Raw genomic sequence first — 14732 nt, 5'->3', positions numbered from 1 at the left:
TTAAAAACTAGCTGTGAGTATTCCTAAAAAGAAGGTCAATGGATTTTTAAAGAGATGACTCTTGTGATATCATAGACTTTAATAACCATGATGCTTTGAGTATTAAGTAAAGCTGTTGCCAATTGTATAAAGTGAACATTTAATAGTCAGTAAATGGCTCGGTATAGCAGAAAAAGACTTCCTGGACAACTATATATGAGCTGCATTTGTCATAAATATCTCTCAGTGTTTATGAATAAAAAACCATTTGTATTTATGATAATATCTACTTTTTAGAAAAGTTGGCCTGGTCATTGCCTTTAGTAAGTAATAACCATTTTTTCTATTGTGGATACTTTTCCAGATATTGATATAGTGACAATTGGTTCGAAAATGATATTGCTTGGCCTGGAGCTCCTATACTCTTGGTTTTTCTTTTCTAAATGATAGTAGAAATATTGGCTGTGCAAACACCACTCCCCCCCCCAAAAAAAAACCACAAAAAAACAAAACAAAACAAAAGCAAAACAACCAGAAGAAGAAAAAGAGGAAGGGATGAATGACTGAAGTAGATAATGATACTGCCAGTTTTCTATTAATATTATTCAACACTTTAAGTTCCAAATGAAGAAACTCTTCATCTTAAAGTGACAGTTTTCTCACTTGCATTAGTGAAGTGGTTTAATAATTCCATACTTCTCAGTAGGAGTACTAATCACATCATTTTTTAAAAAAGATTTATACTAAAAAATGCAACGTTGATTTTTAACCTCATTTGACAATGATTTTTGTTGTGATTAAGAAGAGAGGAAATATAGGAAAATAAAAATGGACTCACGGAATGAAATCTTATTTTTTCTAGGCCTTTGTTTTTGGGAGATCCTAATATTGAACTTCTAGACAGAGGACAAGTTTTACATTTAAAGAACGCACGAAGAAGTGACAAGGGGCGCTACCAGTGTACTGTGTCCAATGCAGCTGGCAAGCAAGCCAAGGACATAAAACTGACAGTCCATAGTAAGTGTGACTTTCCTGTGCTTTTCATTGGTATCAGTTCTCCGTATAAATTGAAAAGCAGGGTTCACGCTAATATTAACTGTTCTTTTATTCAGACTGAATAATTTAGAATGCTACTTTAGAATAAACAGTCTGTCTTTATGTGTTTTAGGCTAGAATGTTGCATCCCATTTTAATGCATTTTATCAATAAGTATGGACTTTTTTCAAGTGGTTTAGTGGTTTTTATATGATCTCACTTAAGAGGTCATGGATTTCCTAATTGGTTGGTATATACATAGGCCAATTGTTTACATCCTTAAAGGGACATGTTAAAAAAAAGACCCCCTAAAAAGGCACAGTGCATTTTAATGTGCATGTGTTTATAGCCTTTCTCTTTAACAACCTTCCACAAACAGAAGGACGGGTCTCAGAAAAAGTATACATAAATTGAAACTGGAAGTGGCATTTATTTGGCAAATTTAAGCAATAGATGGATGTTAACTGTTCTACTGTCAACTGGAAATGTTCTTAGAGTAATTTTTCTCAATTTCACAAATACAATCTTTTAAAGTATAAATGCTATTCCTTTGTAAAATATTTATGGAAGATAGGCAGTTGTTTGAACCCGTGTTTTTGGATTCATGGATGTATCATCTAATTAGGCTACCCAGCTGATTTAGAAAGTCTTCATCATTTGCATTTGCATTTGCATCAGGTCTGACAAACACTGCTGAAACTGAAATTTGAGCTCAGAAAATATATTCACTGCAAATTTGCAGCAGAATCGAGTGCATGGGAAATGTGTTAAGCAGCTGACCATACTTGTGATTCAAACAACAGAATGACTAACACAGTATAAATATTACTCTTAAATGCTGTTTTTGTCTGCTAATTTTAGGCTGAATTCATTGAAAAAATTATCAAGCTTATAGCCAAACTAATTTCCAAAATCTTCCAGTATTCAGTAATCGTATTTGAAGACAATTCTCCTCATTCAGAAAATAAATTTAGTCTAAGTTTAAAGTTCAAAAAATTATAATGTAACTTTACCACCATTAAGGAATTAAACTACTATATTGTAGGATTAGTGATTTTATACACCTTCTACTTCTGAAAAAAAATATGAAACTGCTGATGTTTAAATTCATAAGAGCCAATAAAATATACCTTGAACACTAATATGTTTAATAACATATTAATATTTTGCACAGTGTTTGCTAATAAATAATATAAGCAATAAAGATAGACTTTTGATGCCTTATATTTTAATAAGCTTTGTAAATCTGTCTTAGTCTTTTTCAGCCTCACCCATATTTTTACCACCATCAGTTTATTTTAGTTTTTTTTTGTTATTGTTTTCTTTTACCATCAGTTTTAACACATCTTAGCAGATTCCACTTCAGATTATAATGGATTCATGTTTTTTCAACTTCTTTGAAAATACTTTTGTTTGTAATTTTTATACAGACTATTCTTCACTTTCTTCAGAGTTAGCATTTAGTCCTCAAATAAATAAAAAAAACCAACTAAGTAATGTCATTAACACCTGTCAATTTGTCAAAATACAAGTATAATAATAGATCTCGCCATAAATTATGTGTGAGAAAAATTTGTGTGTGTGAATGCCTGTCACTGTGAACTAGTTCTAAGAATGGTTATCAGAAAGCATTGAGGTACTCTGCTCAGCAGCCAGGGCTTGTCTTCTAATATCATCTCCACTAAAAGGAACCAAGGCTTCTTAGAGAAATGGTTAATTCTAGGACAGGGGCAGGAATATGCAGGCAGCCTGGAGCATGTAGTGGGACCAGAAAGTTCGAAAGTACTAAAATAATAAAATGACCTGGGTATGTCAAAGGGACCTAGGAGCCAACTGGAATAGCTTCCAATGGACAAAACTGGAACAATTCAAACAACAAAACAAATAATATAGCATTAGATTTTAACCCCAAACATAAGTTTTCAGGAGTCCATATTGATTTAAATACATGATTGGATAAATGAATAAATTGAAGAGGAGTGACAAATCTCCCATATAGACGATTCCAAATAAATTATATAGGTGTTCCCCTCTCAAGGATGTAGAACATAACTTTACCCCATGGGTATGAGCTGGGGAGAGTGATTCCTTTCCAAAGACAAGGGCGAAAGAGAGCAACTCTACACTAGAAGAAACCTAGCAAAATCTGCCTTGACCAGGTTGTCAAAGTAGCATCGTCAAGGATGAGTGTGCTGATAGCATGTACCCTTGATTGAGAAAGTGCTTTACCTCTGTCATCTTTCTCCCAAAGACCCATAACCCTAGTCTAAGCGTACGAACAACATTCCACAAAACATCCTATTCTAAAATAAAATAAGTGTCATAACATAATGTGAAGGCACCAGGTCAGGCACATGGGCCATTTGGTTTCTCTTAAATTGTTGCAATTATAGCACAATCCTGGAGTGACCACGTTCAGAATATGCAGCAGTTTTGAGCCCTTGAGTTTTTCCGACAGCAGAGTCCTCATGCGGTGTGAGAAACCAGGCGTGTGGTTGCTGAATTGTGGAAGAGACACATGTAGCCAATTAGATGAGTAAAGTCCAGTGAGTGAAGCCTTGGCAGGTCCAAGAAAAAGTAAGAAGCAAAAGTTAAAGACTCCACAGTGATCACCAGTAGCTGGTTCTGAAAGCACTTACAGGGGTGGGCAAACTTTTTGACTCGAGGGCCACAATGGGTCCTTAAACTGGACCGGAGGTCCAGAACAAAAGCATGGATGGAGTGTTTGTGTGAACTAATATAAATTCAAAGTAAAGGAGCGGAGGGGAGAGCAAGAGAACCGGATAGAACAGCCGGATCCAGCCCGCGGGCCGTGGTTTGCCCACGGCTGATTAGACCTTTAGTATTTCTTGGGGGCAGGGCATGAAGTTGTACCACACCTGACAATTTTGCTCCCTTGGCCCGATTTCAAGCCCATTTATATCTACTTTAAGTGGCATTTTGCTTTGCTTTGCTTTGGTAAAGGTAACGTTCTTAGACTGTTATGTCTATTGGACTTAAACGAACCTCTGAAACGAAAGCTGTGACGTTCTGCTTTATCGGAAACCCAGAAGGCGGGTGATAAAAATGGACAAAACAGGCAAATCATTATCAGCAGATAAATCACAGGCTTCCTGATTGTCTTGAATGTGTATTTACTTTGCATCATTTATTTTTTTTAATTGTTTGAAGTATTACAAATAGTAGTACATATGTCTCCTTTTTTTCCCCCCCATTGACCTCCCCCCGGCCTCCCCTTCCCCCCAGTACATGCCTTTACCTGCCCCCCCCCAGTGTCTTGTATCCATTGGTTATGCTTATATGTATGCGTACAAGTCCTTCGGTTGATCTCTTACAGCCCCCCCCCACCTCACCTCAAAACCTCTTCTGCCTTCCCGCTGTAGTTTGATACTTTGCATCATTTAAACACCTGTCCCATTTGAGATTTTATGCAGATGCTAAAGCCCAGAAAACTTGTTTTTGCTCTGAAATCCTTTGTAGTTCCACCCAGTATTAAAGGAGGGAATGTCACCACGGAAATAGCAGCATTGATCAACAGCGTAATTAAGCTGGAGTGTGAAACACGCGGACTTCCGATGCCAGCTGTCACGTGGTATAAGGACGGCCAGCCGATCCTATCCAGTTCGCAAGCACTTTATATCGATAAAGGACAGTTTCTTCATATCCCTCGAGCACAGGTCTCGGATTCAGCAACGTACGTGTGTCATGTCAGCAATGTTGCTGGAACTGCTGAAAAATCGTTCCACGTGGACGTTTATGGTAAGGAACAAATAGGTGCTTTAATCATCTCTCTTTCTACCTCTGCCTTCTAATAGGCCAACTTCCAATTCATTCACCAATAAGGTCCTGGTGGATTTGATTATTTTCAGTATGCGTGGGTAGGAGTTAGAAGACTTTGTCCCACGATTTGGAAAAAATGTTTTTAAAAGTTACCGTTAGCAGGAAGCGGTCCATTCATTTGGCCAACCATTTGGCCGTGGCACTTAGAGCTACCAGACCATTTGGTTTTTATGCAGAAGGTGAAGTCATTGTTAGGACTAAAAGCATTCTCTTCTATTTGCCCTTCAGAAGCCAGACACGGTATAGAATATCCCACAAATATTTAGAATAGCTGTAGATCAGCTGACCCAAGAAATTCTTTCCTCAACAGCCTAAGCCGGGATGAATGGTAGGAGTCCTCCTATTTCATGGAGATTCTAAGAATTGTCTGAAATATTACTTTTTTCTCACAGTTCCTCCAATGATTGAAGGTGACTTGGCTGTACCTCTGAATAAGCAGGTGGTTGTTGCCCATTCACTGACCCTGGAGTGCAAAGCTGCCGGCAACCCTCCGCCAGTTCTCACCTGGTTAAAAGATGGCGTCCCTGTGAAAGCCAGTGACAATATCCGCATAGAAGCTGGTGGGAAGAAGCTAGAAATCACGAGTGCCCTGGAAGTCGATCGGGGGCAGTACGTGTGTGTGGCGACCAGCGTGGCAGGAGAAAAGGAAATCAAATACGATGTGGATGTCTTAGGTACATAAGGATGCCACTATCTGGATTCTCAGATTCATAGCCAAACCTGACTAGTTTATCAAAGCTTTTTTTTTTTTTGGCCCGGCCGGTGTGGCTCAGAGATTGAACATCGACCTATGAACCAGGAGGTCACAGTTTAATTCCCGGTCAAGACACATGCTCGCTCGGGTTGTGGGTTCGATCCCTAGTAGGGGGTGTGCAAGAGGCAGCTGATCAATGGTTCTCTCTCATCATTGATGTTTCTATCTTTCTGTCCTTCTCCCTTCCTCTCTGAAATCTATAGAAATATATTAAAGTTGGTTTTGGTTTTATTTTTTGGTCATGCAGTGAATAAAATAACCTGGAGAATAAAATAATCTGCAGTAATAAAATAATTTAGTTTTCTGTTCACCTCTGGACTGCACATTTCTGAGTGTTGGATTTGTCACTAGAGTCCCAAGATCCAAACACCCACATAAATCTCCCACTGGTTTTGATAGAATCCTTTGTGTTTGTCAGTGCATAGGTGCATTGTACATCTGTGACCACATCTGACTGCAGGAAGGGAGCGCATGGTCTTCCGTGCCGGGCACCGTGATGGGCAGCGGGGAGCTTAGTCTCTGGGTCTTGGAAGTCACCTTGCAATCCTGAGTCTTACTTCTTTTAAATTGAAGGCTCTTGAATAGAGGCCCGGTTTCTTAGGTTCCCTCCTTTTATTCTTATGAAAATAAGCAACGTAAAATAGGAGTCACTTTATATTCCGATGGTATCTGTAACACCATAGTGCTAGATGAATTGCGAAAAATCCGCAATATGTCCAAAGTACATTCATTGACCCAGGCAAGTGTGTATTGTAAAATGTACTTAACATTTCAAATCCCCTTCACGTGCCAGTTACTGTGACACTTACCAACTTAGTGTTGCTTAAAGCGATGCTGTATTTTCTTCTTGCGTACATTTCATTGCATGTTACATCTCTGTTGTTTTCTAGTGCCGCCGGCTGTAGAAGGAGGAGATGAAACATCTTACTTCATAGTGATGGTTAATAACTTATTGGAGCTAGATTGTCAAGTGACAGGCTCTCCCCCACCAACTATCATGTAAGGGTTTTGGTATGTCTGTTAAATACCTCCCACTTTTTTATGTGAGTGTTTCAGAGCTATCTTGAAAGAGGTCCTGCATCGCTTAAAAGTGGTTGTATAAAATTACATTCTTTATATTCCTCTCTTAATAGACACACACTATGTACAAGGCGACTTTTAATTGATACTCACAGGGTCTTTAAAACTGCTCAATTAGAGGCATTCTTTTTATGCTCTTAGAAATGACATCTCCAGTTTATAGAAACAGACTATTAAGCAGTCTGTTAACTCTTCCTGGGACCTGAAATGTTTAATGAACAACTAAGTAAGAAGAAATGTACCAGACATTTTAGGGAAATAGTTAACATGCATATATGTTCACTGATTCTATTTTCTCATTCCTTCATTCACAAAGCATTTCTTGAATATTTATCTTTCATTTCCAAAGTGCTATAAGAAATGCAATTAAGGAACAGTCAACTAAGGGAATAAAATATGTTCACCTAGGATTATAAAACTATATGGAAAGTGATAACTCATAAGAAATGAAAAAATATAACGCTATATCATTTCAGGGTTTTATTTTACAGATGTTTTAAGATTGTGTTCATTTCGCTAGTTAATATTATTTAAACATTTCAAGTAACTAATATTTAGGGGCATTTACCTCATTTTGTAACCTAACATTAATAGATGAATAAAGAACTCAAGACATGGTTACTGGTTCCAACAACTTGCCAACTTCTGTGTTAGCCTGGGTTTCTTTTTCCCTTTCCCCAGTTTATTTTATTTTATAAAGTAAAAAAATGGGAAATTAGGCAAATGCATAATTGAGAATTTATATATGTATGTGTATAAAAATCCTATCTAATAAAAGAGTAATATGCAAATTGACCATCACTCCAACACACAAGATGGACGCCCCCATGTGATCAAAGATGGTCGCCCCCATGTGGACACAAGATGGCCGGCAGGGGAGGGCATTTGGGAGGGACCAGGCCTGCAGGGGAGGGCAGTTGTGGGTGATCAAGCCAGCAGGGGAGGGCAGTTAGGGGTGACAGGGCTGGCAGAGAAGGGCAGTTGGGGGCGACCAGGCCTGCAGTGGAGGTCAGTTGCGGGGGACCCAGGCTAGCAGTGGAGGGCAGTTAGGGGGTGACCGGGCCTGCAGGGGAGGGCAGTTGGGGGTGATCAGGCCTGCAGGGGAGGGCACTTGGGGGTGAGCAGGCCTGCAGGGGAGGACAGTTGACAGGGACACAAGCCTGCAGGGGAGGGCAGTTGGGGTGACCAGGCCTACAGGGGAGGGTAGTTGGGGGTGACCAGGCCTGCAGGGGAGGGCAGTTGGGGGCGACCATGCCTGCAGCGGAGGACAGTTAGGGGCGACCAGGCCAGCAGGGGAGGGCAGTTAGGGGCAATCGGGCCAGCAGGGGAGCAGTTAGGTGTCAATTAGGCTGGCAGGGGAGTGGTTAGGGGGTGATCAGACTGGAAGGCAGAAGCAATTAGGGGCAATCAGGAAGGCAGGCAGGTGAGCAGTTGGGAGCCAGCAGTCCTGGATTGTGAGAGGGATGCCGACTGCCTGGTGGGTTTGGGCCTAAATGGACAGTCGGACATCCCTCGAGGGGTCCCAGATTGGAGAGGGTGCAGGCTGGGTATGGGCCTCTAGTATATAAATAAATATAATTTCTCCAAGATACATATATACATACATACATACATACATACACACACACACACACACACACACACATATACACACACATATATATGAATGTATATGTATATATGAAGATATATATATATTCCAGGGACTTAACCATTTAAATACATATCCATACTTCTTTTTGCCTTGCTCCTATAGGTGGCTGAAGGATGGCCAGCTAATTGATGAAAGGGATGGATTCAAGATTTTACTGAATGGACGCAAACTGGTCATCGCCCAGGCCCAAGTGTCAGATACAGGCCTTTATCGGTGCGTGGCAACCAACACTGCTGGAGACCACAGGAAGGAATTTGAAGTGACTGTTCATGGTAGGCTGAAAAAGGGACAAGAGCATTTCATTTAAAATTAATTTTTACATTGTTTCATTAGCTAACTCACTGTAGCTCTGGATAAATCTTGAGGTGTGGAAAATAATGTAAAGAATGTGGATTGGCACCCTGGCCAGTATGGCTCAGTTGGCTGGGCGTTGTCCCTGCACTGAAAGGTTGCTGATTTAATTCCTGGTCAGGGCACATGCCCAGGTTGCATGCCCAGGTTGTAGGGAGTATGCAGGAGGCAGCTCATCAATGTTTTGCTCTCATGTTGATGTTTTCTCTCCCTCTCCTTTCTCTCTCTCTAAAAATCAATTTTTAAAAAAAGTGAATATGACCTGGCTGGGGTTCTCAGTTGGTTGGAGAGCCATCCTGTATCCCTCCAAAAGGTTGCAGGCTCGATCCCAGGTTGGGGTTCATACAGGAGGCAATTAATCAATGTTTCTCTGTCACATTGATTATCTGTCTGTCTTCCTCCCCCCCCCCAAACACCCCCCCCCCCCGCCTTCCTCTTTCTCTAAAATTAATGAAAACATATCCTTGGGTGAGGATGAAAAAAAAAGGGGGGGAATTTGAATTAAATAATGGTAGATTTTAGCCATTTTATTAACACACTTACCCAAGAGATACCATGTGAATGCATAGAGAGAGAACTGAAATGTTAGGATATTCTGCATAGAATGCCAGGTCTGAGGAATGATCCTAAATAAGATAAAAGGGGTAGGCAGAAAATTCCACATCAGAGGATTATGTCAGCCTTGAAGGGTTTAGCCAGAACAGGAGGGAGTGTGAATAGAGTCATTTCCAGAAATGGAGGCTGAGGGTGTTATGCAGGATCCAGGGCATCTAAGTGCATTCACAAAACTGGCACATGAATGTGAAAACTGTTACTGCAGCGACAGAAGCAACTTTCTGGCAGGTTATTATGTGTCTCACTTGCCAGCAGAGCTTGGGAAGGAGGGACTGGAACGAGAGACAGGGAGCCATTTGGAAGTCATCGCAGAGGTTTCTATGAATGTCAAGTTCGTTTTCCCCTCTCCACGCAGATGCTTTTTTCCTGCTTTTTCAGTCCCGTGATGGAATATGGCTATCCTGTTTCACAGTCTCAGTTCCAATTCCTGAGTGAAGGAAGCTGGCAGGGCCAGCTTAAAGCAAGTTGCCACCCTGGGTTCCGTCAGCCTTGCTGGGGGCAGGGTCACCCACTATAAATATGGGTGCTGATTTAATGAAGGAGTTCTCGAGAAGGGGAGGGTCACAATAAGTAGAGAAAACACACCCACTGAAAACATATTGTACTCGTTCTTTTGAGAATTAGAGTTTTATAATTAAGAAATAAGTACTTGCTGAAGTGTAAATTAAGTGCATGGGGTAAAATTATTCCATGTTTTGTTTACATTTTTAGTTTCTGGTTTCGTTTTGCATACAGAATTTTAAGTGTCTGACCCCACTGATTATGGTTTTTTGTTCTCTCCTTTCTCCATCTCTCCCTTCCTCCCTCCCTTCCTTCCTCCTTTCTTCTCCCTCTATCCCTCTCTCCCTTCTATTCTACTTTCTTCCTCTCTTGAATCTAGTTCCTCCAACAATCAAATCCTCAGGCCTTTCTGAAAGAGCTGTGGTGAAATACAAGCCTGTCACCTTACAGTGCATCGCCAACGGCATTCCCAATCCATCCCTTACATGGCTAAAAGATGGCCAGCCTGTGAGCACTGCCCAAGGAAACTTCAAAGTAAGTAGAAATATTAGTGAGCCCCAAATGAGAAAGCTACACAAATCTTCCAGGAGCAGCACACACTTCTTTCCCAATTGTAGATTTTCCTGTCGTACGGATTTTGCTGAAAATTTATTGAAACAATATATGTTTTCCTAAGCATTTTTAAGAGCATTTAACTTAATATTTTCATATGAAGAATGGAATTAATTAAAGCCTAATAACTTGAACAGTCATATCAGTTTTTATTTTAGTAGTTGGTACTTTTATTATTTTGATTGATGACTATCTTAACTATTGAAAAATCAGTGTTTTATGAATGAACAGTGTTCATCAATACTAAGAATATCCCCAATATGTTCACCATAAGCTAAGATTAAGGTAAAGATACATCTATATAGACCTAATTGAACAATATATTTTAACCAGTGTTATAAGCTTCAAGAGGGCAGAGATTATATAACTGGTATATAACTGTATCTCAGTACATGTTTGTTAAGTATATAGATAGATGATAGATAGATTCATAGATTCCAAACCTAGATAATTTAAATGATTCATTTAAAATCCAGATTAATACATATTGCTACTAGGTTCAAGTTATTTGATTAATGTGTGCATGAACTTGGCTTGTAATAAGTTTTCAATAGGGAGGGATGTGCTGAGTTCTTTTCTTAGTACAATAGGTGGATATCTGTTCATTTATTATTCCTATTCCAAATCCAATGGAAGGAATCTTATACTTTGACTATTGAAAGATTTAGTATGGAGCCTTCAAACATAGTGCAAGTAAACAACTGTTTACTGGAAATAGACATTTATTACATAATCATACAAAACTATAATTGCACAGTGTAATGAGTAATTTTAAGAGAAAAAAAGAGAGGTGTGACAGCAGATAATGAGGAAAGCCTTTAAGCATACGAGTGATTTATGGAGAAAGCCTTTGAGCAGAGATCTGAAGAATACGCAGGAGTTAAATGGGTGAATTAGTGGAAGAGAACGGGTGGGGTATTTCAGAGAAGGTGTACATAGGCAAGCAACTTAAAGGAAAGGAGAGGATGACACCTCTGAAAGACTTGAAAGCAGCCAGGGGAGTGAGGAACAGAGAGCCAGAATGAGTGGTATTAGGGGAGACCAGAGAGAGCAGGTAGGGGGCACTTAAGTAATATTAATGATTTTCTTTTTACTGCAAAGCAATGGGAGATCTTTGAAGGGTTTTAAGAGACGAGAGACATGATCAGGGTTGCATTTTAAGTAGTTACTCGGGCTCCTTTTGGAGAATGAATTGAAGGATCAAGAGTAGATATGTGGAAATCAATTAGGATTTATTTGTGTAGGAGAGAGAGAAGATAGAAATTTGGACTTACATACTGGCCATAGAAATGAGGATACGTGGTTAGATTTGAGAGTTATTTATTGTTTATATTATTAGGGCTCAGTGATAGATTGCTTATGAAAGGTGAGGGAGAGGGAAGTATCAAGGAAAACTGAGGAATCTAACCTACACAAATGCATAGATTGCCATGACACTCAGTGACATAGTTGACTCTGGAAGAGGACGAGTTTGTGGCGGGGGGTTGGGGAGGGACCTGTGATTTGAGTTTTAGATTTTGGGGGTTGAGTTGACTTTGAAACAAACTAGTGAAAATGTCAAGTAGACCACTGAGTATGTGTTCCTGGAGCTCAAAGAAGAGCTCTGGCTGGAGATGCCAACACTTAGATGATATTTGAAACCATGGTCACAGTTGATTTGATCCAAGGGAGGAATAAAGGGTGAGAAATAGGAGAAAGAACTAACTGAGTTCAGAATCATAAGAAACCATGGCATTTAAAGGCTATGTGCAAAAGTCCAGAAGGGAATATAAACATACGAATGTGCTGCTTAACATATTTAGGACGTGTGGCTGGAGAATAGTGGGAGTTTACATGGGAGTGTATGGAGAGAAGATCATTTGGGGTCAGAATGTGGTAAGCCTGGAGGGCTGTGTTGAGCTGGGATTTCATTCTGGGCAAAGGGAGCCTCGAACAAGCTTTGAGGGAGGACTGGTAAAAGGATCAAATTTACATTGTGGACAAATTATTCTGGCAACAGCACGCAAGATAGATTAAGAGTTTGGGAGGTTGGAGACACTGGAATATAAATTAAGCTGTTATAATCCCACAGTGGCTGTGAGAATGGAAAATAGGGGATCTGAGAAACATCGAGTGGTACAGTTAATAGGAGAGTCATCGTGGGCTCCAAAACCTAGACGACTGGGAGCAGAGTGGGTGCCATTAAACAAAGTTGGAAGCATGCAATGGGAAGTAGGGTTAGAGATACAGGAAATAGTTATAAGCTTTGTTCTGGACATGTTAAATTTTGTGTGCTAACCTGTCCAGCAGATAGCTGGAACCACAAGTGCTGAGCTCAGGAGAGAAGTGGAGGCCAACACTGTAAATTTAGGAGTCTGCACAGGATTCTTCACTGAAGCCAAGGGTTTGGCTGAAAACGATCAGAAAATTAAGTTTCCTCTTTCTGGGACAGATTCTGTAAAGTCATCTAAGGAAGTCAGAGAATAAGAACTGAGGGAAAAGACTGTGTCTTCAGTACCCAGAAAGTAGAGTGGTTCAAGGAAAAGGTGGTCAGTCAACAATGCCAAAGGCTATAGATGATGAGAAGAGAGGATGAGCTCACTACATAGGCTGCTGGGTATTTGTCATTGGAAGTTACTGGTAGCCTCTGAGTAGACAGTCTTAAAAAATAACCACTGAATCACCAGTTCCAAAAGGATGGGGGACACTTGCAATAAGTTTAAGAGGGACGTAAGGAAAAACAGGAAAATATTTATCTGCATTTTCGTTATTTACACTTTCTAATTTTTTACTTTTTTTCTGGCCCCATGACCGTTTAATAATAATTTTAAAAAAAAGATTGTTGTTTTAAAACTTTTTATGAAGTGTGATATAAATGTGACCTTGTTTTTCTCAAATAGCTTAAATTTTAATCACATAACTCATAGTGCTGAAGTCTTTTATTCAGTGGAGTTTTATGACTCTACCAGCAGGCTAGCCTTAGGTTATTTTGCATTTTCCAATCAATAAGAAAAGCTCTTTAATCAAACGAGTCTATTTTCTCATGCAGGATGAAGTGATCTGGCTCTAATCTTTTAAGAGAAAATGAAGATAATGGCATAAAAATATAATTAGATATTATAAAGTTAAATGGGTTTGTCTATCTCCAAAAAGGTTTTCAAGTCCAAGACTAAGTACCAAATGCTGCTATGCTTTCTGCTCCCAATTAGATACAGTCTTCTGGCCGAGTTCTACAAATCGCCAAAACCCTGATGGAAGACGCTGGCAGATACACATGTGTGGCCACCAACGCGGCGGGGGAAGCCCAGCAGCACATTCAACTGCACGTGCACGGTAATGCCATCCCCACGTCCTAACACAAGTGTATGTCTTCGCCTTTTTATTTTAAAACACCGTGGGCTCATTTTTATTGAATTACACTGTTAAAAAGAATAAGTGTTTATTTTAGTCAGTATAAAAAAATGTAGGTTGTTGTATTTTTTACATTATTGTAATTATAATTGCTCGTCTTAAGATCTTTAGTTTTCAGGTTGACAAACAGGAAGTGCCAGAGCTCATAAATAAATAAATACACTGCCCTGTGTTGGAGAGTATTCGATTTCTGTTGACAACTTTCTGCAGGAAACTTTTGTTGAAAAGGCAGAAGTTGCAAGGTTGTTCCATAGGATGGTCTGTGATCTTCTTGCCTGTAAGAGGGGTTTTGGGAGTCGAAGCTAACCTTGACGCAGGATCTTCTCTCATGGTGGCCATGGACCACCTCATGAATATTACAGCTTCACAGTAAACTTGAAAGACTGACCTTGAATGTAAGACTTCAGTCCCTGGAGCGTCATCAGAAAGGGCCAAGAAATACAGACTTGGACTTTCCTGAGTCAGCCAAGGATATTTGTAGAGAGTTATTCAAGATCTCCACCTAAGCATTATTCATTTACTCTAATTCTAATTGCTGTTAAACCATTAATTAATTGATTAACTGATTAATTAATTAATTAATTGATATATTCACTCTACATTTACTAAACCATTTAACCTAAAGAATGCCTTAGCACCTACCTTAATTCCAGGTACATAGTAGGCAGTCAATAAATATTTTAAAAATGAAAGAATAAATAGTAAGTCAATAAAAAAATTTAGAACATTGAATTCTTCTAATCTATTTCTTTACATGTTTTCTTTTCTTTAAATTGGCCAAATCAACAGTTCCCTAAATGTTCCCAATAAACCAATTTATTCTTTCCCCAGTTCCCTAAATAAGAACACCTAAGTTACGGATGTCATACACACAAACCATGTTCCTTAAGAGGATGATTGTAACCATCCTTAAGCTCACCA

The 14732-nt window shown here is 39.6% G+C and overlaps 1 protein-coding gene across 1 annotated transcript in view; it reads left to right on the top strand.

Annotated features, from left to right (window-relative positions):
• The window catches only part of HMCN1 (hemicentin 1), a gene marked incomplete at its 5' end in the record, with an annotated part of 394143 nt that overhangs the window by 238661 nt on the left and 140750 nt on the right, over positions 1-14732 (top strand). Inside the window, 7 exons of the mRNA XM_080648250.1 lie at positions 842-996; positions 4495-4773; positions 5247-5528; positions 6499-6607; positions 8445-8614; positions 10189-10343; positions 13610-13733. Of these exons, the coding sequence (XP_080504376.1) occupies positions 842-996; positions 4495-4773; positions 5247-5528; positions 6499-6607; positions 8445-8614; positions 10189-10343; positions 13610-13733 (1274 nt within the window). The remainder of the gene's footprint in view (positions 1-841; positions 997-4494; positions 4774-5246; positions 5529-6498; positions 6608-8444; positions 8615-10188; positions 10344-13609; positions 13734-14732) is intronic.

Source organism: Plecotus auritus (assembly GCF_963455305.1).
Source record: "Plecotus auritus genome assembly, chromosome: 12".
Taxonomy (NCBI): domain Eukaryota; kingdom Metazoa; phylum Chordata; class Mammalia; order Chiroptera; family Vespertilionidae; genus Plecotus; species Plecotus auritus.
Note: the sequence above shows the minus strand (reverse complement) of the source record. Positions and strands in the feature narration are given on the sequence as shown.